The sequence below is a fragment of the Balaenoptera physalus genome, assembly GCF_965194825.1.
Source record: "Balaenoptera physalus genome assembly, chromosome: 12".
Lineage (NCBI taxonomy): Eukaryota > Metazoa > Chordata > Mammalia > Artiodactyla > Balaenopteridae > Balaenoptera > Balaenoptera physalus.
This window is the reverse complement of record NC_138897.1, coordinates 25,003,445-25,029,344: the sequence shown is the minus strand read 5'-3', so window position 1 is coordinate 25,029,344 and position 25,900 is coordinate 25,003,445. Positions and strand designations below refer to the sequence as shown.

At 39.8% G+C, this 25,900-nt stretch overlaps 2 protein-coding genes across 4 annotated transcripts; both read right to left on the bottom strand.

Annotated features, from left to right (window-relative positions):
• Positions 1-16,119: 16,119 nt before the first annotated feature.
• Positions 16,120-20,258, bottom strand: LOC309639434 (UPF0729 protein C18orf32 homolog). Of its 2 annotated transcripts, none has more exons than XM_082416683.1 (3): positions 20,101-20,258; positions 17,437-17,624; positions 16,120-16,832 (listed from the first exon to the last, which is right to left on the bottom strand). In XM_082416683.1, exons 2-3 carry the CDS (start codon positions 17,599-17,601, stop codon positions 16,767-16,769), a joined length of 231 nt encoding a protein of 76 aa, XP_082272809.1. In that variant the 5' UTR covers positions 17,602-17,624; positions 20,101-20,258; the 3' UTR covers positions 16,120-16,766. The 2 variants fall into 2 exon arrangements, with proteins under 2 accessions (XP_082272809.1, XP_082272808.1); XM_082416682.1 differs by lacking the exon at positions 20,101-20,258 and adding an exon at positions 20,031-20,053.
• A 1,000-nt stretch (positions 20,259-21,258) lies between these two features.
• RPL17 (ribosomal protein L17) lies at positions 21,259-25,153 on the bottom strand. Of its 2 annotated transcripts, none has more exons than XM_082416675.1 (7): positions 25,130-25,153; positions 24,248-24,300; positions 24,115-24,155; positions 23,450-23,584; positions 23,101-23,199; positions 21,978-22,169; positions 21,259-21,350 (listed from the first exon to the last, which is right to left on the bottom strand). In XM_082416675.1, the coding sequence occupies exons 2-7, from the start codon at positions 24,285-24,287 to the stop codon at positions 21,303-21,305; spliced, it is 555 nt and encodes a 184-aa protein (XP_082272801.1). In that variant the 5' UTR covers positions 24,288-24,300; positions 25,130-25,153; the 3' UTR covers positions 21,259-21,302. The 2 variants fall into 2 exon arrangements, with proteins under 2 accessions (XP_082272801.1, XP_082272800.1); XM_082416674.1 differs by lacking the exon at positions 25,130-25,153 and adding an exon at positions 24,847-25,126.
• Between the last annotated feature and the right edge of the window lie 747 nt (positions 25,154-25,900).

Genomic DNA, 25,900 nt, shown 5'->3' with positions numbered 1-25,900 from the left:
AAGAAACCAACACTGCAGACACCTTGACCTCTGACTTCTAGCCTCCTGAACTGTGAGACAATAAATTTCTGTTGTTTAAGATACCCAATTTATGCTTCTATATTACTGCTGTTCTAGCAAACTAATACACCAAGCAGTCCACCACTTGCTTCCCCTACTTTGCCCATGTATGCAAAACTGTGTATTTGACTAGAAAATATCACCAAAGTACTAAATGTTCAATGACAGGGCATTGGCTGAATGCATTATGGCACATCCATCCAACAGAATACTGCACCTTTAAAAAGAAGGATGTAGAAAGTTATTTAATGACTTGGAAAGTCCTTCACAACAGGTTGTTAAATGAAATTAAGTTTAACAAACAATATGTAAAACGTAATTCCAATTTATTTAGAAGTCTGAAGAACTGGGTTGGAAACGTAACTTTTATTTTTCAATTTTTATGCATTTGTACAGTTTGCATACAAGAATATATTCAATATATATACAAAACTAATATATGTGCATGTATTCAAACATATACAAGTGTATATATGTAATATAGCAAAATATATACATAATTGGACCTAATTTTCACAATGCTGTGAGTAAAGTATTATTGTCTCCATTTTACCCCTGAGAAAATATAATACAAAACAGTTTGTATTTTTTTTTAAGTTACTGAACGTTATACACCTAGGTTACTCAGACCTCCAAGAGTTCACCTTCTAATATAAACAATGTAAACAGGAAAGTCCAAAGAGAATGGATTTTTATGGTTGTTTTATGGTGATTTAGTTGTGAACTTGAATTTTTATGGTAAAAGAGAGGTGATGGTGGAAGGAGAGACTATAGGTTAGAATTGAACTTTAAGACTCTGGGGCCAAAAAGAGTCTCCGGATGTCCCTGGAATTCAGGAAATCCCAGTTGGAAGATCAGGCATTGTGGCCAGAGACCAGATCCACAGGCAAAAATATAAAGAGAGCCAGTTTCCTGGGTAGGAAAATTAGAGTTCAAAATTCTTTCAATTAACTACAATAGTGAACAAAAATGAGCTGAATGACATTTAAAGGAACTCGAAATTTCTGCATTTGGGTTCAAAATACCACTGCCCAACGTAGGAACAGTTAATCGAAAAGGAAATACTTGTGACTTCCCTGGCTGTCCAGTGGTTAAGACTCCGCACTTCTACTGCAGGGGGTGCAGGTTCGATCCCTGGTCTGGGACATGCCTCATGGTGTGGCCAAAAAATAAATTAAAAAAAAAAAAGAAAGAGCAAATACTAATGGCTCTTAAACCTCACCAAAACTCATAACAGGAGAAAGTCAAATGAAAGCTACCCTGAAATATTTTCTCAAATCAGATTGGCGAACATCAAAAAGTTTGATAACACACTGTTGGCGAAGGTGTAGGGACGACCAGGCCCCATACGTTGCCGGAGGGCATGTACATCAGCATCACCAACAGTTTGACAATATTTTCAAAATTATAAAACACATACCCTTTGACACTGCAACATACACTTCTAGAAACCTGTTTTACAAATATGAGTTCACACACAAGAGAATTCCCTGGCGGTCCAGTGATTAGGACTCCGAGCTTCCACTGCAGGGGACACACGTTTGATCCCCTGGTCGGGGAACTAAGATCCTGCATGCACTGCAGTGCAGCCAAAAAAAAAAAAAAAAAAAAGCACACAAGTGAAATAATTTACATACAAAGATATTTACTACAGTAAATTTTTTTTGGTAATTTAAAAAACATTTTTTATTGTGGTAAAATACAAACAAAATTTACTATCTTAACCGTTTTTTAATGTACATTTTTGTAGTATTAAGTATATTTACACTGTTGTTTAACTGTCCCCACCATCTACCTCCAGAACTTTTTCATCTTCCCCAGCTGAAACTCTGCACCCATTAAACACTAACTCCCCTTTCCTCACTGCCCCTAACACCACCAATGCAACCACCATTCTACTTTCTGTCTCTATGACTTTGACTACTTTAGATACCTCATTTATAATCATACAGTATTTGTCTTTTTTGTGACTGGCTTATTTCACTTAGCTTAATGTCCTCAAGGGTCATCCATGTTACAGCACATATCAGAATTTCTTTTCTTTTTAAGGCTGAATAGTATTATTATGTTAAGGTAGTTTCCTTCTATTTCTAGTTTGTTTAGTGTTTTATCACGAAAAGGTGTTGAATTTTGTCAAATGCTTTCTCTGCATCAATTGAGATGATCACGTGGAGTTTTTTCCCCTTCATTCTGTTAATGTGGTATATTACATTGAGCAATTTCTGTACACTGAACCATTCTTTCATTCCAGGAATAAAGTCCACTTGGTCCTTTTAATATACTGTTGAATTTGGTTTGCTAGTATTTTGCTGAGAATTTTTGAATCTATATACATTAGAGATACTGATTTGTAGGTTTCAGGTCTCTCTCCCTCTCTCTTTTTTTTTTTTTTTGGCAGTGTGGCATGTGGGATCTTATTTCCCTGACCAGGGATCGAACTCATGTCCCCTGCATTGGAAGTGTGGAGTCCTAACCACTGGACCACCAGGGAAGTCCCTAGAATTCACCTGTGAAGCAGCCATTAGGTCCAGGGCTTTTCTTTGTTGGGAGATTTTTGATTACTGATTCAATCTCTTTACTAGTTATAGGTCTATTCAGGATATCTATCTCTTCATGATTCAGTCTCTGTAGGTCTTGTGTTTCTAGGGATTTGTCCACTTCATCTAGGTTATTCATTTTGTTGGTGTACGATTGTTCACAGTACTCTCTTATAATCTTTTTTTATTTCTGTAGCATAGGTTGTAATGCACCCACTTTCATTTATGATTTTAGTAATTTGACTCTTCTCTCTAGTTTTCTTAGTCAGTCTAGCTAAAGATTTGTCAATTTTGTTGATCTTTTCAAAAAATCATCTTTTGGTTTTGTTGATTTTCTCTATCATTTTCCTATTCTCTATCTCATTTATCTCTGCTTTAACCTTAACTATTTCTTTCCCTCTGCTAGTTTTGGGTTTAGTTTGTTCTTTTGTTTTTTCCTTAGTTTCTTAAGTTGTAAAGTTAAGTTGTTGATTTGAGAGCTTTCTTCTTTTTTAATGTAAACATTTATAGCTATAAATTTCCCCTTTAACACTGCTTTCACTGGGTCCCATAAGTTTCTTTTAATTTACTTTTTATTGAAGTATAGTTGAATCCATCAGTTTTGTTATTTTGTGTTTTTATTTTCATTTGTCTCAAGATATTTCCTAATTTCCTTTGTGATTTCTTCTTTGATCCACTGGGTTATTTAAGAGTCTATTGTTTAATTTCCACAAATCTGTGAATTTTCTAGTTTTCCTTCTTCTACTGATTTCTAACTTCCTTCCATTGCAGTCAGAGAGGACACTTTATATAATACCTATCTTTTAAATCTTTTGAGACTTAATCTGTGGCTTAACATATGCTCTATTTTTGAGAATGACCTATGTGCACTTGAGAAGAATGTGTACTCTGCTGTTGTTGAGTAAAGTTTTCTGCATGTGTCTGTTGGAGCCAGTTGGCTTACTGTGTTGTTCAAGTCCTCTCTTTACTTACCTTCTGTCTGATGGTTCTATCCATTATTGAGAGAGGTGTATTAAAGTCTCCAACTATTATTGTAAACTATTTCTCCTTTCAATTTTGCCCATTTTTCCTTCCTGTATTTTGATACAGTATTTTTTGTAATGTTGAAAGACAGAAAACAACCTAATATCCATTGATCTTCAAGATACACTTATTCCTTTTTTGTTTTCTTTTTTCATTTTTTGGCCACACGGCGCAGCATGTGGGATCTTAATTCCTGACCAGGGATCAAACCTGTGCCCCCTGCATTGGAAGCACAGAGTCTTAACCACTGGACCGCCAGGGAAGTCCCAAGATACACTTATTCTTTCTAAGATATACTTTTTTTTTTGGCTGCGTTGAGTCTCTTGCTGTTCGTGGGCTTTCTCTAGTTGCGGTGAGTGGGCTCTACTCTTCACTGTGGCACGCAAGCTTCTCATTGTGGTGGCTTCTCTTGTTGTGGAGCATGGGCTGTAGGTGCTTGGGCTTCAATAGTTGCAGCACACAGGCTCAGTAGTTGTGGCGCACGGGCTTAGTTGCTCCGCGGCATGTGGGATCTTCCCGGACCAGGGATCGAACCCGTGTCCCCTGCATTGGTAGGCGGATTCTTAACCACTGTGCCACCAGGGAAGTCCTAAGATATACTTTTAACTGAAAAAAGAAAACCAAGCAGTGCATATTGTATGTTACTTTTGTCTAAAAAGAGAGAAAGTAAATACATACATATGTGTGTATTTGCTTATGCGTTCAGAGAATAAGTCTCGAAGGATAAAGAAGAAATTGGTAAATCTGACTACCTCTTAGGAGGGGAACTGGGTTCTTGGGAACCAGGGTGGGAGGACGAAATCTTTCTCTGTGTGCACTCTTGTACCTTGTGAATTTTGTACCTCGTGAACATATCACCTGTTCAAAAAGAAGTATGATTAAAGATTTTTAAATGCTGTAGACAGAAAACTTTTTAAAAAATGGGTAAGTTATGGTTCAAATTAAAAGGATCCTAGAAGGTATTAGATAACTGTAAGTTCAGTAAGTAGGGCAGGCTGCTAAACAAGCTTGCTTGTACTCCGGAAAGCTCAGTTCAGATATGATGTAGTAAAAGGGAAAGAGCTGGAGCTAATTATTCATTTGTTAGTTCGTTTATACTCTTCTTCCCCCAAATATTTAAAATGACTTGAAAACACATGAAATACAAAAATTGGAACATTAAAAATAGGAGGAGGGAATTCCCTGGCAGTCCAGTGGTTAGGACTTGGTGCTTTCACTGCCGTGGGCCCAGGTTCAGTCCCTGATCAGGGAACTAAGATCCCGCAAGCTGTGTGGTGCAGCCAAAAAAAAAAAAAAAAAGAAAAGAAAAGAAAAAAAAGAAACCAACAAAACAGGAGGAAAAGAAGGGTCAGGGCATAAACTGGAGCCAAATGGGTAGACCAGGTGTCTTTCTAAACCTCCTAAGTTGAGTTTTTTATAACTGCTGGTTTACAGTGTCTGCCATGCAGCTTTTCTCTGTTGCAAGTTGAACACAGACTTCATGTGTGAATAAGTCTTCATCTACAGGGTACTGACTCTCTTCTTAGAACCTAAAGGGCCAAAAAGGGCCTATGCCTATTAGAAGGCCACTCCACAAGCAGGATCAAAACTATCTCTAGATTATTGTTTCAAGCCTGTCCAAGAACAATGCTCATGTTTCCAACTTTTCTGAGAAAGAAGAGCAGACTTTGGAGTCAGACTTGACTTTGAATTCCGGTTCCATAATTATGAGCTGAATGATTTGAGAAAGAGACTATCCTAGTCTGTTCTTAGCTCCTATAACTGAATACCATACACTGGGTAGCTTAAACAACAGACATTTATTTCTCACAATTCTGGAGGTTGGGAAGTCCAACCTCTGTTGATTAAGGCGCTGGCAGATATGGTATCTGGTGAGAACACTCTTCGTGGTTTGTCGATGGCTCTTGTCATTGTAGCCTCACATGGTGGAGAAAGAGAGGTCTAGTCTCTTTCTCTCCTAATAAAGACACCAATCCTGGGACTTCCCTGGTTGTCTAGTGGTTAAGACTCTGTGCTTCCACTGCAGGGGGCATGGGTTTGATCCCTGGTCAGGAAACAAAGATCCCGCATGCTGCACGGTGAGGCCAAAAGAAAAAGAAAAAAAGACACTAATCCTGTCCTGGGAGCTCCACCCTCATGACCTTACCTAAACCTAATTACCTCCAAAAGGCCCACCTTCTAATACTGTCCCATTGGGGTTAGGGCTTCAATATATAAATTTAGGGGGAACACAAACATGCAGCCCATAGCAGCTGCTTAACCTCCGTGAGACTAGTTTTCTATTACTGGAGACAGTAATACCCCACTCATATCTCACAGTTGCTGTGAGAGTTAAATTAAGTATTGCATGTAGTGTGCCTTTTTCTGTAACTGTTAATTCACCTGCATAATCCGGATGGTAATCAACTCACATGTAGTTGCCAGTTTCTGGGTGCCCCTCCTAACAGGGATATACTATACGTTAACCAGAACTAGATTAAGGGCAAACAGGATGGCGAGAGGTCTCATGTTCGATGTGGAATGGCTGACAGAACTGAGGATGCACAACTAGATAAAGAGAAGACTTGAGATAAATATGGAGCAGGGGGCATGACCACTTATTTTGTGTGTGCCAGGGAACCAAATTAGGACCACAGATCTGAAGTTACAGGTTGCAGATTTCCACTCCATATAAAAACTTTTTGACAATAAGATCAATACTAATAATTAACAATTCACATTGTGGATTGTTTGCTATGACCTATGCACTGTTATTTTATTTAAATCTGCAAGCAATTCTGTGAGAAAGAGTCGATGTAGAAATTTATTTAATGGCCTGGAAAACATTTCACAATAGGCTGTGAAGTGAAATTAAGCTTACTATGAATGAAATGGTCTACCTGGAAGAAAAATGAGATTCTGATCACTACATGTGTTCAAGCATAGGCTGGATGAACAGACAGTCAAATAAAATCGCACCTGGGAAGGGACGTTGGCAATTATCCAAGTTTCTTTATATTAGAGGTGAGGAACTGAGCCTTAGGGACATGAGAGAACTCAGCCAAGGACACACAGCCAGTAAGCTGTGCAGATGACTGGACTGAGCAGTCCCCTCGGCCTCCCTGTAGGCAGTGATGACGAATCCCCTGCAATGCCCGCCCTGAGCAGTCAGGTAAGACACTGACGCGGACAGTGTTGAATACTCAGAGGCAGTGACTCCTCAGGTCCAGAGTGTTGCCTGCCTGCCTGGCCGAGTGAGAGGCTACCCAGTTAGTTCTCAAATCCCTCCTGCCTGCAGGAGAGCCCAGCTATACATCTAAGTGTACAGAGTCCCTGTTCATCTTTCCTTACCCGGAGCCCTGAGGCTAAGCCTTGCGAGAAAGCTGTTTGGACAGCCAGACCACCACAGGTCCTAAGAGGAGCTGTCCACTGCCTCGCTGCTGGAGGACTTAGAGGGGTTACTGTGCAGTTGTCGGTGTCTCCTTCCTGCTGGGGCCAAATTAGGATGAGTCACAAACTAATATTAGCTAACGATGTTTTGAAGACACCTACCCATACCAGGCACTGTGGTAAAAGTTTCAGGTATATTAACTCACTTAATGGTCATTATGACCCTCCAGAATACTTATTTATCGTCCTGGTTTTACAGTCCCAAGAAGTTAAACTTCCCAACATCACAAAGCTAGCAAGTAATGATTCGAATCCAGGCAGTCTGGCTGCAGAGCCCACTCTTACTAGAGAAGGTCATCTCAGAGGTCTTTATGCCAACACCACCAGTGTGTGAAGATCTATGATGACTTCCACAGAGTTACGTCATCTTGCTAAGGAAAATGGGCTGTTATACCTGGGTGTATGAGCGTTGAGCTGTAAGCACCTTCTAATTATCTTGATGAGCTCACTCATGTTGACGTGATCAGGCACCAGGAACTTTGTTTTATCCAAGACCGGAAGTTGCTTCTCACCTTTGTATCATTCTACCGGGATTTTGGTAGGATGCAGCTCTCGGATAAGTCGGACATCTCCTACTCTTTGTTCGAAGGTTCGGCGCTGTTTGAAGGTTTTCTCTGACGGCATGGCGCGGCAGGCTGGGCGGGGGCGGCGAGGTGGAGGGTTCTGGAGGCTCCAGGCGGCGGCTGCCACGGCTCCGACTGTGGCGACAGTGACTGCTCTTGTGTCTGAACAATCTGTTTTAAGCCCAGTCGTCTGTCGTCTATTCTCAATGTTTATATATTATTTTGATTTTTATTATAACAACAGCACAGGGACTTCCCTGGTGGCACAGTGGTTAAGAAGCCGCCTGCCAATGCAGGGGACATGGGTTCAAGCCCTGGTCCGGGAAGATCCCACATGCCGCGGAGCACCTAAGCCCATACGTCACAACTACCGCTAAACTAAAAGCATTAAAATTGAGATACACTTTCTCTACCTTTTGGCTTAAAGCTGTAGATGATCCACGTTTTATGTTAAGTGTGTGACTAAAATATGTTATTAAAAAGCATTTCTAAGAGTATTTCAGTTATCACTGTTAGGTCAAGCAGTCATCAAAATTCCCCCACTCCATGTGCATGTCAGTTTTGAAAAGAGCAAAAGGAAACATGTTCTTCACAGATATCAACATCAAACGTTAAACATTTTCAAAGTCCGACTAGAATAAATAACCAGTGCTTCCTACTACCCGCATGGGGATCACTATGTACTATTTTTGTGAGAGCTATCACAGAAGGATCACAGACCCACTTGAGACTGGACATTAGCAGGTCACCATGAACCCTTGTATGTTTAGATGTGTGTGGAAAACTTGTATCTGTGAGTGGCACTTATTTATGGTAACTGAGGAAGAAAAAGCAATATTACTGCATACGGGCCCTCAACCCCAATCAGCTACTCTTCCCGACACACGCATCTGTCCACATGGCTAACTTTTAATATGTACATTTTTACATTATGTAAATTCTTAATTAGCCTGACTTGTTTAGATTGTATACATCATTATATCTGACATTCTTGTAACTACTGTGTGATCAGTAAGATTCCTATAAGACACTCTGCTTTTTACAGACAAAAATATCACGCTGAGAGGGGCGACTTACTCATATCCCACATTAGTGGGTGGTCATTCTATTTACAGGGTCTTTAAAACAAGTACATTTTTAATGAATAAAGGTGAATAACGGCACAACTAAAAACGGAAGAAAAAAACAAAAAACAAAAACAGATTGTTCATGTGATAATTTCTTTTCCTTCAGATTGTTTAAAGTCTATCTTCAAAGTCAACAATAAGAAAAAAAAATACGGCACCATAAAAAAAAAAATCTAGGAAGGGGGTCAGGAGGGATTTTTATACTATCTATCTATCTATCTATATTTTTGGCTGCACTGAGTCTTCGTTGCTGCATCAGGGCTTTAGTTGCAGCGAGCGGGGTTACTCTTCGTTGTGGTGCGCAGGCTTCTCACTGCGGTGGCTTCTCTTGTTGCAGAGCACAGGCTCTAGGTGCACAGGCTTCAGTAGTTGCAGCACGTGGGCTCAGTAGTTGTGGCTCACAGGCTCTAGAGCACAGGCTCGGTAGTTGTGGCACACGGGCTTAGTTGCTCCACGGCATGTGGGATTTTTCCGGACCAGGGCTCAAACCCATGTCCCCTGCATTGGCAGATGGATTCTTAACCACTGCACCACCAGGGAAGTCCCACTATCTGTATTTTTAAAATACTTTACAATAAGAATACATTAATGTATTAGTTGTAGAATAATATTAAACTCTAGGAAAGATGCATTGGTAAGTAAAAGGTTTGGGGAGGTGACCCATGCTGCTGTTTTTTAAATTGTGAAACATGTCATGAGAAGAAATATTTAAGGGACACAACTTAAAGAACAGTATTGTTAAACCCACTACCCAATTAAGAAATAGTAGCGTCGACTAAAAAAAATTGCACAACCTAAGAGTAGAGAATTATGTTTTATTCGGTGGACTCTCTGAGGACCCAAACTCAGAAGACAGCCTCTCAGATAGCTCGGAGGGACTGCTCCGAAGAGGTAAGGGAGGAGCCAGGATATATGGGGGTTTTGTAACAAAAACCAGGTAGTCAGACATCAAAAGATTATTGTTAATTAAAGAAAACCAGTCATCTCAAGTTAATGAATTTAGCACTTTTCTCTGTATGGGGAGATGCAAAAGTATGGGCTCATTGAAATCATTCCTTTGAAAAGCACCTCAGCTATCTAGGGCCAGTATCCTGTGTTTTCCATCCCGAGTCTCCTCAGAGTGCACCATTGGGGTGTGGTTGCAGTGGCTGAGGGCTTGGTGGCAGGCATCCTGTCTCCACCCTGAGTTCCCTTAGAGCTCAGTGTTGCGGGGGTGGGGGGATTGCTGCTGTAATGTGATGGCTTGATGGCTGCAGCATCCCTTGTTTACTGATATGGCAGGCAACATTTTTCATTCACAGTAGCAATATCCCAGAAAGCCCTCTCTGTGCTTCTCCTTGATTGCATCTCTCTCCCCTGAGGTAAACACCATCCTAACTTCTATGCTAATTATTCTCAAGATTGTTAGAAATTGTTTTACCACTTTGGTAATACTGTTTAGTTTTGCCTGTTTTTGAATTATATAAAAATCATTCAGCATGATTATTTTGTGGCTTTTTTTCACTCAAATTTTTTTTCGAGATTCACCCATGTGGATGCATACATCGAAGAATTCACTTTTATATTTACTTTTTTATTTACTTTTTTATTGACTTGCCTATAGTAAACTGACAAATGTTAAGGTTGTATCTAACTCTTCTCTTATGTATATCTTCTCAATATATATCTGTGTAACCACCAATCACATGGAGATAGACAACATTTCCAGCACCCTAGAAAGCTCACTTATTCTTCTTTCCAATCCCCCAGAAGTAACCACTCTTCATACATCATGCAACATAATTACTTTTGAGTTTTCATTTTTCACTGCTACATAGTATTCCAGTATACACATATTTTGTGAATTTAGACATAAAATAATTGCTGACTGGCTTTTGGATCCCTTGATCAGGTGAGCTAAGAAGCTTGCCCTCATGATTTCATTAACCCTAGACTCTACACTTAACATATATATAATATAGACTGACATGTCAGAATTGATTTTTGGGGTGAGGGGCAAGAGAATAGTTGTGTGGTATAGAACAGTGGCTACCAAGTCCAGTCCAAGAATAGGTGATAAGCTTTCACCAACCAGGCTTCCCTAGTGGCACAGTGGTTAAGAAACTGCCTGCCAGTGCAGGGGACACGGGTTTGATCCCTGGTCCGGGAAGATCTCACATGCCACAGAGCAACTAAGCCTGTGTGTCACAATTACTGAGCCTTCGCTCTAGAGCCCGTGTGCGACAACTACTGAGCCCATGTGCCACAACTACTGAAGCCCACGCACCGCAACGAAGAGCAGCCCCTGCTCACTGCAACTAGAGAAAGCCTGACGCGCAGCAAAGAAGACCCAATGCAGCCATAAATAAACAAACAAATTAATTAATTAATTAAAAAAAAGTTTTTACCAACCATAAAAAGAAAAATATGGAGAAGCAAGAAGAACTACAATCCTGCAGCCTGTGGAACAAAAACCACATTCACAGAAAGAGAGACCAGATGAAAAGGCAGAGGGCTATGTACCAGATGAAGGAACAGGATAAAACCCCAGAAAAACAACTAAATGAAGTGGAGATAGGCAACCTTCCAGAAAAAGAAATCTGAATAATGATAGTGAAGATGATCCAGGACCTTGGAAAAAGAATGGAGGCAAAGATTGAGAAGATGCAAGAAATGTTTAACAAAGACCTAGAAGAATGAAAGAACAAACAGAGATGAACAATACAATAACTGAAATGAAAACTACACTAGAAGGAATCAATAGCAGAATAACTGAGGCAGAAGAACAGATAAGTGACCTGGAAGACAGAATGGTGGAAATCACTGCTGCGGAACAGAATGAAGAAAAAAGAATGAAAAGAAATGAAAACAGCCTAAGAGACCTCTGGGACAACATTAAACGCAACAACATTCGCATTATAGGGGTCCCAGAAGGAGAAGAGAGAGAGAAAGGACCCGAGAAAATATTTGAAGAGATTATAGTCAAAAACTTCCCTAACATGGGAAAGGAAATAGCCACCCAAGTCCAGGAAGTGCAGAGTCCCATACAGGATAAACCCAAGGAGAAACACGCCGAGACACATAGTAATCAAATTGGCAAAAATTAAAGACAAAGAAAAATTATTAAAAGCAGCAAGGGAAAAACGACAAATAACATACAAGGGAACTCCCATAAAGTTAACAGCTGATTTCTCAGCAGAAACTCTACAAGCCAGAAGGGAGTGGCATGATATACTTAAAGTGATGAAAGGGAAGAACCTACAACCAAGATTACTCTACCCAGCAAGGATCTCATTCAGATTCGATGGAGAAATCAAAAGCTTTACAGACAAGCAAAAGCTAAGAGAATTCAGCACCACCAAACCAGCTCTGCAACAAATGCTAAAGGAACTTCTCTAAGTGGGAAACACAAGAGAAGAAAAGGACCTACAAAAACAAACCCAAAACAATTAAGAAAATGGTCATAGGAACATACATATCAATAATTACTTTAAATGTGAATGGATTAAATGCTCCAACCAAAAGACACAGGCTTGCTGAATGGATACAAAAACATGACCCACATATATGCTGTCTACAAGAGACCCACTTTAGACCTAGGGACACATACGGACTGAAAGTGAGGGGATGGAAAAAGATATTCCATACAAATGGAAATCAAAAGAAAGCTGGAGTAGCAATACTCATATCAGATAAAATAGACTTTAAAATAAAGAATGTTACAAGAGACAAGGAAGGACACTACATAATGATCAAGGGATCAATCCAAGAAGAAGATATAACAATTATAAATATATATGCACCCATCACAGGAGCACCTCAATACATAAGACAACTGTTAACAGCTATAAAAGAGGAAATTGACAGTAACACAATAATAGTGGGGTTCTTTAACACCTCACTTACACCAATGGACAGATCATCCAAAATGAAAATAAATAAGGAAACAGAAGCTTTAAATAACACAATAGACCAGATAGATTTAATTGATATTTATAGGACATTCCATCCAAAAACAGCAGATTACACGTTCTTCTCAAGTGCACACGGAACATTCTCCAGGATAGACCACATATTGGGTCACAAATCAAGCCTCAGTAAATTTAAGAAAATTGAAATCATATCAAGCATCTTTTCTGACCACAACGCTATGAGATTAGAAATCAATTACAGGGAAAAAAACGTAAAAAACACAAACACATGGAGGCTAAACAATACGTTACTAAATAACCAAGAGATCACTGAAGAAATCAAAGAGGAAATCAAAAAATACCTAGAGACAAATGACAATGAAAACACGACGATCCAATACCTATGGGATGCAGCAAAAGCAGTTCTAAGAGGGAAGTTTATAGCTATACAAGCCTACCTCAAGAAACAAGAAAAATCTCAAGTAAACAATCTAACCTTACACCTAAAGGAACGAGAGAAAGAAGAACAAACAAAACCCAAAGTTAGCAGAAGGAAAGAAATCATAAAGATCAGAGTGGAAATAAATGAAATAGAAACAAAGAAAACAATAGCAAAGATCAATAAAACTAAAAGCTGGTTCTTTGAGAAGATAAACAAAATTGATAAACCATTAGCCAGACTCATCAAGAAAAAGAGGGAGAGGACTCAAATCAATAAAATTAGAAATGAAAAAGGAGAAGTTACAACAGACACCGCAGAAATACAAAGCATCCTAAGAGACTACTACAAGCAACTCTATGCCAATAAAATGGACAACCTGGAAGAAATGGACACATTCTTAGAAAGGTATAATCTTCCAAGACTGAACCAGGAAGAAACAGAAAATATGAACAGACGAATCACAAGTAATGAAATTGAAACTGTGATTAAAAATCTTCCAACAAGCAAAAGTCCAGGACCAGATGGCTTCACAGGTGAATTCTATCAAACATTTAGAGAAGAGCTAACACCCATCCTTCTCAAACTCTTCCAGGAAATTGTGGAAGGAACACTCCCAAACTCATTCTATGAGGCCACCATCACCCTGATACCAAAACCAGACAAAGATACTATAAAAAAAGAAAATTACAGACCAATATCACTGATGAATATAGATGCAAAAATCCTCAACAAAATACTAGCAAACAGAATCCAACAACACATTAAAACGATCATACACCATAATCAAGTGGGATTTATCCCAGGGATGCAAGGATTCTTCAAAATACACAATCAATGTGATACACCATACTAACAAATTGAAGAATAAAAACCATATGATCATCTCAATAGATGCAGAAAAAGCTCTTGACAAAAAAAAAAAAAGAAAAATATGGACAAAATTGTGAATTTCTCACGAAAACAAAGATATCTTTTATAAACGTATTCACACTAATGGGCTACTGTTATCCTTTATTCCCATGTTCCTCTTCACTCTTTTGGTGTCAAAATGTCTTCTTTTATGAAATAATGGTGATAATAAGTCACAGCCTTTTAATATATTCCCACTTGGCAAAATAAAAAGTTGGCAACAGTGTACCAGCCCCCTCAAGTTTTTAAAAAATATTTTTTTACTAGTATGTGAAAATACAAGATTGGGAACCAGTGCTCTAGTGGAAGACTGCTAGAAGCAGAAAAGGCCTTAGAAGACCAGTGATTCTCAGGAAGGTAGGTTTAAATGAACTGGAATGATCTGGGGGATCACTTTTCAAAATTATGTGTCTCAACTTTTTAAGAGTACTGAATTAGAAAAACTGGTATGCTACAGGAAAAATGAAGGAGTAAACCAACAGAGGAAGATATGGGATCCAGGGAACAAGAGATCCAACATAGGAGTGGTGAAGAAAAGTCCCAAGGACTGCCACTGTGCCTCGGGCCTAGGCAACAACTAGTCAATGGAGGAAGTGTACGGGGAGAAAAAGGTAATGAGTAACTGCAGGCAAGCAATGCTCTAAGTGAAGGGAAACTCAATCGCACTACACTCACAATCTATGCAGTGAGCAGTAGTCACCTGCTCATCCTATCAGTGTCCAGCAAGAAGCAGACGGTACGCTCAAGATAAAGCAGTGACCCAAAGCCAGTAGTAACCGATGCCATCAACCCTAGGCCCAAAAAGACAAGGAGAGGGAGACATCAGTGGAAACTGAAAGGGGTCATGTGGAGTTGGTCACCAAGAGGTACAGTGACTTTTGGCTGAGGAACACATCTGACCTGAAGGGACCTTGAAGGGAAGGAGCCAAGGGAATAAATACCCTGACCTCACTCTTTCCTTCACTCCCTCCCATCTCCTGCTGCAGATACCACTGGCCAAACCAACAGATCCCAGAGGTCATAGGAAGCCTGTTGATGTAGTCCATACAGCTTTCTTAAGCAGGAGAGTAGGGTGAGGGAGCAGAGACTTGGAGGGGCAAATGGAAAACATCTGGAGCATGCATCATGATATACACACTGATCAATGACTTAACCAAAATTTACAAACACACATCTGGAGGATGTGTGGGAGAAGCAGAGGGACTACAGTGTAAAACAGCTATATCTCAACCATGAAAGGAAGTCAATAATGTTTAAAGTTGATAGCTCTAAAAACTGCAGTATACATGTATCACCTAAAATAGGAAGATAAATCCTAAACAAAAGCAAGAGCTGAATGAGTAAAGCCTTTGGGGACTATGGGAGTAAGGACATTATAGACCTTATTTGATTTTTTAAAAATGATATATTTTAAGAAAGTTGCTAGGAGGCTATACAAAAAGCTAATAGTGGTTACATCTGTGGAGCTAGAACAAAGGAATGAGAGTAGAGAAAGAACATTAACTTTTCATTTAACCTGCCCTTGCATTGTTCTACTATGAACATCTGCTATTTTCATAATATAGTTTTTAATACCTTAAAAAACAAACTAATCAACTGGATTTAGTTGCTAATGAGAATTTATCTTATCTCCTTCAGGTAGGCTGGGGCAGAAAAGTTGAAACATATTTATATCAAAGGAAGTCCAAGGTGGATCAATGACTTGACCAGACACAGCTTAACAGAGCCTCAGTTAGGACCCAGGACTTCACTGGGGACCCAAGGCGGGGAGTCCTTTCTAACTTCTCCTTGCTTCAGTGAAAATAAATATTCTATAAAGATATGTCTCATCGTCTTTGAATATTTATAGATCGTTACGCTAAAATGAAGAGGCCCGGGGATGAAAGATCATGTGGAGAGGCCCAGACCAGCAAATAACTATCCAGGAACGTCACTGTTGCTGAAAACCACGAATTTTGGTGTCTTATTATGGAACAAAATAACTGATACAATCTAAACTTTAAAAAAAAAGAAGAAAAAAAATATCGCTGCCCCATAACTATCCGGATGCCATCACACTATTACAATCCTGATTTCTGATGTGGTTAAAAAATCTTACTTTTAAGTATTTATATTTTAAAAGAAAAAAGAACAACAAGCTAAACTGAATATTTAATACATTCGTAGGAACAGAAGGAATGCGACAAGAATTAGAATTTTATAATATACATTAGCAATTTACGTAAAAGATGTTCCATTTTTCAGAGAGGTTACCCCATTTCCCTGTCTTTTCTTCCTCAGAGCAATAAACAGTAATTACTTCTCTCATAGATAAGCTGCTCCATTGAGTGAGACAGTAATTACATCTTTATGTTTCAAGTCATTATCATCTCCAAAAACTACCTTTCATTTCACTGCACAGTCTCACTGCACTCTTTCACAGTAAAATTATGCTCCTCAAATTTGAAGAGCCTGAATAAAAGCTAGAGGCCCAAGGATTTTTAGGGACTGATTTAGTAACAGTGTCTACTGGCACAAACCTTTTCTTTATTCATATTTTTAAAACTGCAATAAAAGAAATGAAAGCTACTTTAATGAAAAAGGAACTCAGGAATGAGGTCATTAAATATAACTAGCTACATTTTAAATACAAATACCAGGTATTTCCTGATTAGTGTCAGGTAAATATCTAAACTATCGAACCCAAATTCTGGTTTCAGGGAAAAAGATCAGAGACAAGTACAAAGAAGGTGCTTCAGACTATCAGATCCATTTTTAAAACAATGACATCCTTTGGGACCATCACTTTAGTCTTTCTTTTTATCAGAGGTTTCTGTTGGTCCTCTTGTCGGTAATCCATTTATGTCTGCACCCTAAAATGAAAAACCACTTTAGATATTATTATAACAAACAGACATACATTTTAAGAGATATTCTCTTTAAAAACAGACAACAAACTTCAGAATGAAAAAACTACTTCCAGAAATGTGCAGGATGGCTAAATTTGTGCAGTTGAACACAAAGTTGTATTTAACAATCACCAACACTAAAGACAACAGAGTTGTCTAAATATTCATTTCAAAAAATAACTCCATTTTGTTTAAAAAAAAAAATACCTCTATGATCCTACCAATTAAATCTCTTATCAAAGTTATCAATCAGTGAAACTTGGCTTATTTTAGAATCATCTCTTGTTATTTATTAACTATTTACCATTACTCTTACCACTCAGGAGATACTGGTTATTATCTTGGCCATAACGCAAGAAGCAAATGCATAAATCAGAGGACTAGTTTAAAACCTTAGTTTAAATCAAACGTTAATTACAAATACAAATCCCAAACCCCTATTTTAAAAAAGAAGGAAATTTAGACACATTAATGAAGCTTCTGGTTGGAAGAACCTGCCTTTCCAAAAGCCAAGTATTTCATCCTGCATCCCCACCCCCCCTTATTCAAGGCATTTTAATGTTCTTACCTTACAGTCTATTTTGCCTTTGTTTTTATCATTGGATTCTCGTATAGCTTTCCTAGGCCACATACGACTAACAAAGGGAGAAATCAGGGGGTATATATATGGTTCCAGGAACTTTTTGTAGACCCAGAGCAGAACTGGAATGACGATGCAGGGAATGCACACCATTGTCCCAGGCTTGAGATCCTGAACTCTTGATAAACAAGAAGAAAGAACAAATTAGATCATCATAGATTAATGACTGAAGGAATTTACCTTCAGGTAAAAGGATTAAGATATATGAAAAGACTATTTCTACACTGAAGGAAAAACTTAAATCACACTACAGGTATTAGCTTAAAGCAAGAGTCTATTAAATTAAAATGCTGCTATCTACAAGGTAAAGGAATAACAAGTGGTAGACCTGAAAATAATAGTGAGGTGCCTGCCTCCAAACCTCTCCAATCACTGCTCCACAACCATAAATTTGATGATAAAGGAATGACACCATCATTTGCGGGGTGCTAGGCAGTTAAGCCCTTTACATGTATCAACTCATTTAATCCTCAAAACACCCAGTGAGGTTGGGTACCCTGGCATTTCCATTTACGGATAAAGAAAAGGAGGCACACAAACATTAAGGAATTTGGTAATTTTGACATACGCCAGTTTAGTGTGAATTAACTCCCAGGGCCTAATCATCTCCAAGGACTGAACAATGCTAAGGGCAAATCTTGTAATATGGAACTCACTATGATATCACTTTGGAAGACCTCTAGGCTGCATACTGGCTGGTCTTTCCCAGCCAACAACTCTCCCTTGACAGATTTGCTTTTGCTTTTTAATGGCAATAAAGGGGTATTGAGTAATAAAAGTTTTATTTAGTATTATTGGTATAAGTCAATTGTCCATTTCCAAAAATTAACACCTAAATTTCCTTGATAATTAGAAGTCAACTTGGAATTTCTCAAGATCAGCAATTTCTTGAAAAAGAGCCAATACTACTTCCATAACACACAATTAAACCGAAGACCTCTTAAATTTACAAGAATTTTTAATCCCTTAGCAAAGGCTTTAAAAACTAAGAAACTTCAGAACAGTGCATAAGGCTAATAATTCAGCACGTTAAACTTATTTTCAAAATATTGTAAGCTAAGTAGTATTTAGTGGTAAATGATTAAGTACTGCTACGCTCAGGCAATTTAAAATGATTCACAACACAAGTGAAGAGTGGTATACATAATCCAATCTGAATGTGGCTTTGAAATGAATTACAAGAGCTGTAAACAAATAAAAATGTAAATGTGTATCAGGGAATGACCAACTATTTTATAAGGGATTCATAACTGGAGTCTTTAAAACAGTCCCCTAGACAAATTAAAATAATTTTAGAATTTGCCAAAATATTTTGTTCCAAAATTTTAAAGAATATATCCTCTGATCAAAATAAGCCAAACAAGCAAGAGTCTTTTTCAGCATTTTTCAAGGAATCATAATTTTTGGCTACTAGACATTTAGAATCTGAGCTGAAAATACTTCTTACTGGTTTAGGTACCACAGCATAATAATCAAACAGGATGGCTGGCAGCTGCCTGGATTTCAGCCCTGCTTTCACCATTTTCTAGATAGTGTTCCTGGGCAAATTATTTAACCAGACTGTGCCTTAATTCTCCCATGCGTAAAAAGAAGACAATAATAGTACCGATCTCACAGGGATGTAGTGTGGATGAGACAAATTAATAGGAGTACAAAGCTCAGAACCGTGTCTGCATATATTAAGTACTACGTAAATGCTGCTACCATAAGAAAAAAACAAAACAAAACCCAAACACATCCAAAAGTTGTAACCTGTCCAAAGTCCACACTTCAGGTAACTAGTAACTAGAACTGGCTAAGACCAGAATTCCTAATTCTGGTTTCCTAGCTCAGTGCTCTTGCATTTTCTCTCCCCAAAACACGATCATCATGTTATTCCCCTTTCTACCAAACTTTCAAATGCAACTAAACCCTTCAAAACAACTGGCAATGCTACCGAGCACTAGGCTAATACGATGACAGGCAATCCCTCCATCATAAAGATTCAGGTTTTTACCTACTTGAAATTGTGCTTTAAATGAATTCTCAAGAACAATTAGTACTAATTACTTTTGTTATAATTATGGCTTAGAAAGGTCTAGAAGGTGACTACGATAAATTGATAAAATCATGGTTTTATTTACTCCCTCCAAGCCAATTCTCGAATATACAACACAGCGAGAAAGATGGATTGAAACGTGGAGGAGAGGAATTTCTTGCATTCGACTTAGTCCAATACAATGGAACAGGAAAAGGCGGAGGCTCTATGAGAACAAGAGCAGCTGTGGCGGGGGAACTCCACTTCCTCTAAGTGACCAGTCGGCGGATCACTTCACTGGAGACAAAAGAGAGCGGGACAGGCTAAGTCAAAGGCAAGGACTGAAAGACAGTGGAGAGTACCAGCGAACGGTGGCGACGACGATAAAAAGTGATACCGACAATGCAGGCCAGAGAGCGGATCTTGAGGCAAAGAGAGGCGGACGGAGGCAGGAAGAGGTGGAGACCGACGCAGGGGGAGGGACAGGGCAGGGGCGCTGGTGTACCGTGAGGGCAGGAGAACGCGCAGCGCCCCGAAGCCCCGGCCGCAGCCCAGACTCACCCGGCCCCGCTCACCCGTGGCCACCAAGCCCCAGTGGCAGTGTCCACGCTTCCGGAGGGAGGGTCGCGGGGGGACGTGCCGCAGCCAACCCAATGGGCACCGCAAGAGGGACCGACAAAGGCGCGCCTGCGTCAGCCTGAGGACGCACCCGACGTAACGGTGACGCCCTGCGGGGACGGGGGCGGCTTCCGGCGCAGCCCGGGCAGTCAGCTTAGAGCTTGCGGGCGAGGCGGAAGCGCTGTGCTCCCCAGCCGCCCAGTCACCGGAACAAGATCCACGACGCTGACCCAGGAGAGGATAAGCGCCTGTACCGGTGGCTCACCACCAACTGGGAAGCTTGCGGTGATGGCTAGGCTATTTACGAACGCAGTTGTCGCTAAGCTACACACCCTGCTACTAGGGTCTTAAATTGAAGAGCAGGGGAAATTAACATCGTCACCTTTGAGCGGTTATTTTTTACAAGAAATGGGTATACAACTTCCCTCCCACTAGGACAGCTAATAATCAGCGACATCTAGGCGATGAAGAAATTCGAACCTTCATACACTGCTGGTCGCACTGTAAACGGCACTGCTTTAGGAGTCCTGCAGTTCCTCCAATGTTAAAATTACCTTATGACCCTGGAATTCCACTCTTGGTGTACACCTAAGTGAAAGGAAAACATGCCCACAGAACTTTTACAGTTCACAGCAACACTAATAGTAGCTAAAAGAAAAAAAGCCCCAAATGTCTGATTATTTATATGATGAACCACAGGTACATGCTACAACCCTGAAAAAGTCAAAGCCAGCGAGGAAGGTCACACTGTAATTTCATTTAAATGAATTGTCCAGAATAGGCAAATCTACAGTCAGAAATAGGTAAACAGTCACCTAGCACTGGATTGGGGGGAGGTGACAGCCAACCACTACCCAGGTTCCTCTTTGGGATCATGAAAAACTCTAAAATTCATTGTGCTGATGGATGCATAACTGAATATACTAAATGCTACTGAAGACTGTACAGTGTGTTAAATATCAATAAAGTGGGTGGAAAAGAGATTCAGAAATTTCCCCATGTTCTAATTCCATTTTATGCAAAGCACTAACAGATGCAAAATAGCATGTTTTATGAAAACTCATTTGATCCATTTTGTGATGACACTTGAAATAGATTTACCAATTAAGACAACCAACACTCTGCTTTTACTTTTATTTGCATTTATTTTTTGCAGCATTTATTCCCGGGCCATAAGTTTTTGTTTCTTCAATTTCTTCTGGGATATCTGGGAAAAAGAAAAAAGCACTATTAAGATTCCAGAAGGCTGTATCTCAATGAAAGAGTAATCAGAAATTTCAACATAAAGGGAACAACACAAAGAGTCCTTTGGCGTAGAGAAGTGGTATGGGGAGAAGGGCAGCCAGGAGGACATCAGAGTAAGCAGGAGAGTACCAAGACTGCAGGCAGGGTGCCCAGCTGGTAAGAACTAAGTGGCAGCAAGGATGGAGGATAATATTTAATGATAAAATCAATAGAAGACAAATCCATTAGGTGTGAAGAATCACTCCCAGGTTTCAGGCTTAAAGAACTAAATGTAATCAGATACTGAAAACAAGCTTATTGGGGGCAGGGAGGAGAGCCCAGTTTTGGACATGTTGCATTTGAACTGGCTATGGACATCAGCAGATAATCACATGGTTTTAACAAACTGAACAATACAAAGTTACTATTCACTGTTAATCAAGAAACTAATGAGACATATGAAAGCCAAAATAAAATGGTTAGAAGAGGTTGCTGGTTGTTCAGAATAGTCTCCTTTCATGGTTAGTCCAAAGGTGTCCTAAGTTAGTCATCACAGCAACCACAAATCTAACGTACCAAATGAAACTGAGCAGAGACTTAAGTAATTTACCTTTTTCTTCTGGGCAACCTCCTCTTCTGGTTTAGGAACAATCTGTTCTTTTTCAGTAAGGATCATCTCAATGTGGCAGGGAGAGCTCATGTATGGGTTGATCCGACCGTGAGCTCTGTATGTCCTGCGCCGCATCTTGGGGGCTTTGTTCACCTGGATATGCTCAATGACCAGAGAATCTACATCTAAGCCCTGGAACAAAATCAGGTAACATCTTTATCTTAATACCACAAACTGCATCATTCAAGTCCCTGCCTTAAGAAAATAATTTGAAAGGCAATCCTTAGGACTTTAAATAGCATATTTGTTCAAGCAGTTTTTTTAACCTTTATTCTAAGTGTCCTTCCTTAAATCTAACTACCAAAACTCCGTGCTAAATGCACAAAGTTTGTAAGTGGCATTCATAAAGGGGTGGAGTTACAGGATCTGGTAGTGTCTGTGTCTATTTCTAAGCCTTGAAGATAAATAGGATTTTGACAGCAAGGCTTAGCAGCTAGAAGGGCTACAGTTAAACAGACCCACATTAATTCCAGTTCTGACCCAGTTTTCCAAATGCAAAAGGGTAATGGATAATTCCTCAAACGGATAAACCTGTTTTGTTGACACAGGTTTTGTTCAGTTAAACATTGCTGTTTTAACTTCTAACTGAAATTTAATGTCTCTCAACTATGAATGTAGGCAACAAACCACATTAATCATTACTACGGCAATCACACTGGTTCCTTTGGAATAGTACATATTTTATTGTATTTAAAAATATCCTGTGAAGGGATTCACAAACCATAGTATAAAAAAGGTCCATGGCACAAGAAAGTTTACAAACCCTTGGTAAAATACTCAAGAAAAAAAAAGTGTTTCTTTTGCACGTACTGGGATTATAGGGGGGGAAATTCTAAAGACTTAAGCTTGAAGTAACTGCAGACCATGCTCCTGAAATGCTTTACAGACAAAAAATTTTGGTCTGTTGGAAACTGGAGGTAGATTTAAGAGAATTCTTTTAATGGAGAATTTAGCTACTTGAGAAAGCAAGACAGTCAAGGAAATAAATCTGGACAAAAGCAACTTTAACTGAATAACAATCCAAGTTATATGTATAAAGTAAAGATGTTTATGGTTTGGGTACCTTAAGTTCAGCATTACTCTCTGCATTTTTGAGCATGTGCAGTAAAAATTCAGCACTCTTTTTGGGCCACCGACCCTGCGTCCAGCCCCACTGTTTGGCCTAAAAAACAAAACCAGAGAGCACATTCGTCATTTCCAATTTAAATCAATGTTACAAGACGAATTTATTTTAACCAACACCAAGGTTGCTCAGAAGATGTTTTTTTTCATGGTTAATCCAAAGGTGTCCTAAGACTGTCATCACAGCAACCAGAAAGAGCCTGATTAAAGGCAGATCTTGGCCATTCTTACTCCCTCCAATCACCTTCTCTAACAGTTTGTCTTTTTAAATGACAACTATGAATTCTCACCTGGGCACACCTACCAACTCCACCATTGTAACGACGGAACGGCACACACTGCTTCTTTAAAGTGACATCCTTCAGATACTTGGTGGCTTTTCGGATATGCATACCCTTAATGGCCTGGGCTGTTTCACGAGTGTTCTAAGTATAAATAATATAAGCTGTGAGTTAACCATATTTTTTTAAAAAATCAAAAATTTTAAACATTAAATTCTAACATTTTCAACATGTCAACATTTATCAACAGCCAAAACCTTTCCATTATTAGGACGTGAGATGATACAATGAAGAAAAAAAATCTGTGATTTTGAACCAAGGGAGGCTTGGTTTGAAGGTGGAAAAAAGTGAACCCTAAGCATGTTTATGCACTTTAATACGTTCTCCATCATCTTATGAACTACAATTACATATCCCACATCTTGATATGTACACTAGGTTCTCAAACAGTTCTCTGTAGTTTTACCCAATTCCACAAATCCTAAATCAAAGTGCTCATTATATACTGATGATCACGGACCAAAAGGTGGCTGCTCAGAATCGATTTATTTTCACGGTAAATCCAAAGGTGTCCTAAGAAATGCATCACCGCAGCTACCTTTTTAGAATGGTTAAAAAACACTCACTAGAACTCGTGAAACAACTCTTTTAGAGCATAACTATGATTCACATACCTTAAAGTGAACACGAAGATTTGAACCTCTCGATTTGCATGCTAAAAAATACCAAAAAAAAAAAAGTTTTGGTTAATTCTGGGCATCTTGTTGCCTCTTACTCCAAAATAAAAAATGTTTCGTGTTCACTTACATTTTGTGGGGTTTTCTGGGTCAAGTGAATAGCGAACCATTTTGAGAGGTCACCTGGAAACGAGCAAGTATAATTCTGTCAACATATTTACAGTAACTTACACAGTTTATGTACTAAACGCTGCCAGCAGCTGCTCAGAGAGTAGTTGTTTTCATGATTAATCCAAAGGTGTCCTAAGAAATGCCATCATCGCAGCCATCCTTCTATCCACTGTTTCTTCCCGTGTGCAACTACCAGTGACTACAGCAGTGCCGACACTACACTAGTGACACGGACATCATTCCTTTTACCCTCTGGAAGAAAACACAGCCTGTTTCAATCCAAGCCTGGATCCTTCCGACGAAAGTAACTCGACCCAACTACAACCCTCTACAGGCTCCCCCTACAGAAACCTCCTTTACTCACACAGCTTCACAAGTAATCCAGTCTTTTTTCCACACTTTCAATTACCCGCATGAAGCGCCGCTGAACTTGAACTCGAAACACTTACGTTCAGCCACTGAATAAAAGCCTCGACCCGACCTGACTTTATTCCCCCCCTCCCGCCAAATTTCTCTCGATGCGGCCACAAATGCGCTGCGTTCGCAGCCACCACTCACCGCGAAGACACTGGACCTCCGGAGTCGGGAACCACCACAGCCTGCCTGTACCCCCGGCCAGCCCCATTCCCAACCATCGCGCCCCGCTGAGGCCCGAGAGCACCGGGGCGCCAAGCGAGGGACTCCGACACGTCTCCCCGCACAGAACGCCGCTCTCAGGGAGAAATCAGTAGCCGCGAGAGTCCTCCTCCCGAGGGTCTCGAAATCGGCACCGCCAAGGCCAGGATGGCAGCGATTAACCAGAGGATTCCCCATTCGGAAGAGACGCCGAAGAATCACTCACCTCAGGCCGCTGACCGGAAAAGGAAGAGCGGAGGTTCACGGGAGAATTCATGAGAACTCGACATCTCGCGAGATTCCCAGCCAAAGGAACGAGATTTGAAGAGGTCGGGGAGGGCGAAGGAGAAAGGGAGCGTGGAATATGTTTGACAAGATCTGAAAACGAATTGCCCCCTTAGGAACCGTCTCAAAATTCTTCTTTTTTTGTTTCCAGAAATAAAGTTATGGATTCTAAATATCAATCAATTAAAAACAGGTTTGTTCAGAAACAGACTCAGAGACTTATAGAACGAACTTATGGTTACCAGGGAGAAAGGTGCGGGGTGGGGGGGGAAGGATAGTTAAGGAGTTCGGGATTGACCTGTACACACTGCTCTATTGAAAATGGATAACCACGACTTTCCTGGTGGCACAGTGGTTAAGACTCCACGCTCCCAATGCAGGGGGCCCGGGTTCGATGCCCGCTCGGGGAGCTGGATCCCACATGCTTGCCGCAACTAAGAAGTCCACATGCTGCAATGAAGAGACCGCATGCCGCAACTAAGACCCGGCTCAACCAAAATAAAATAAATATTGGGAAAAAAAAAAAGGGATAACCAACAAGGACCTACTTACTGTATAGCACAGGGGGCTTTGCTCAATATTATGTAACAACATAAATGGGAAAAGAACTGGAAAAAGAATAGATACATGTATAACTGAATCACTTTGCTATACACCTGAAACTAACACAATATTGTTAATCAACTATACTCCAATATAAAATAAAAAGTTA

Coding starts and splice junctions, on each gene's coding strand:
- LOC309639434 (XM_082416683.1), bottom strand. CDS start 17,601: ATGGTGTGCATTCCCTGCATCGTCATTCCAGTTCTGCTCTGGGTCTAC. Junction 16,833..17,436: donor AAGGCAAAATAGACTGTAAG/GTAAGAACATTA, acceptor TTTTCATTTTAG/GGTGCAGACATAAATGGATT.
- RPL17 (XM_082416675.1), bottom strand. CDS start 24,287: ATGGTTCGCTATTCACTTGACCCAGAAAACCCCACAAAAT. Junction 23,585..24,114: donor ATCTTCGTGTTCACTTTAAG/GTATGTGAATCA, acceptor ATTTATACTTAG/AACACTCGTGAAACAGCCCA. Junction 22,170..23,100: donor AGAGTAATGCTGAACTTAAG/GTACCCAAACCA, acceptor ATTTTGTTCCAG/GGCTTAGATGTAGATTCTCT.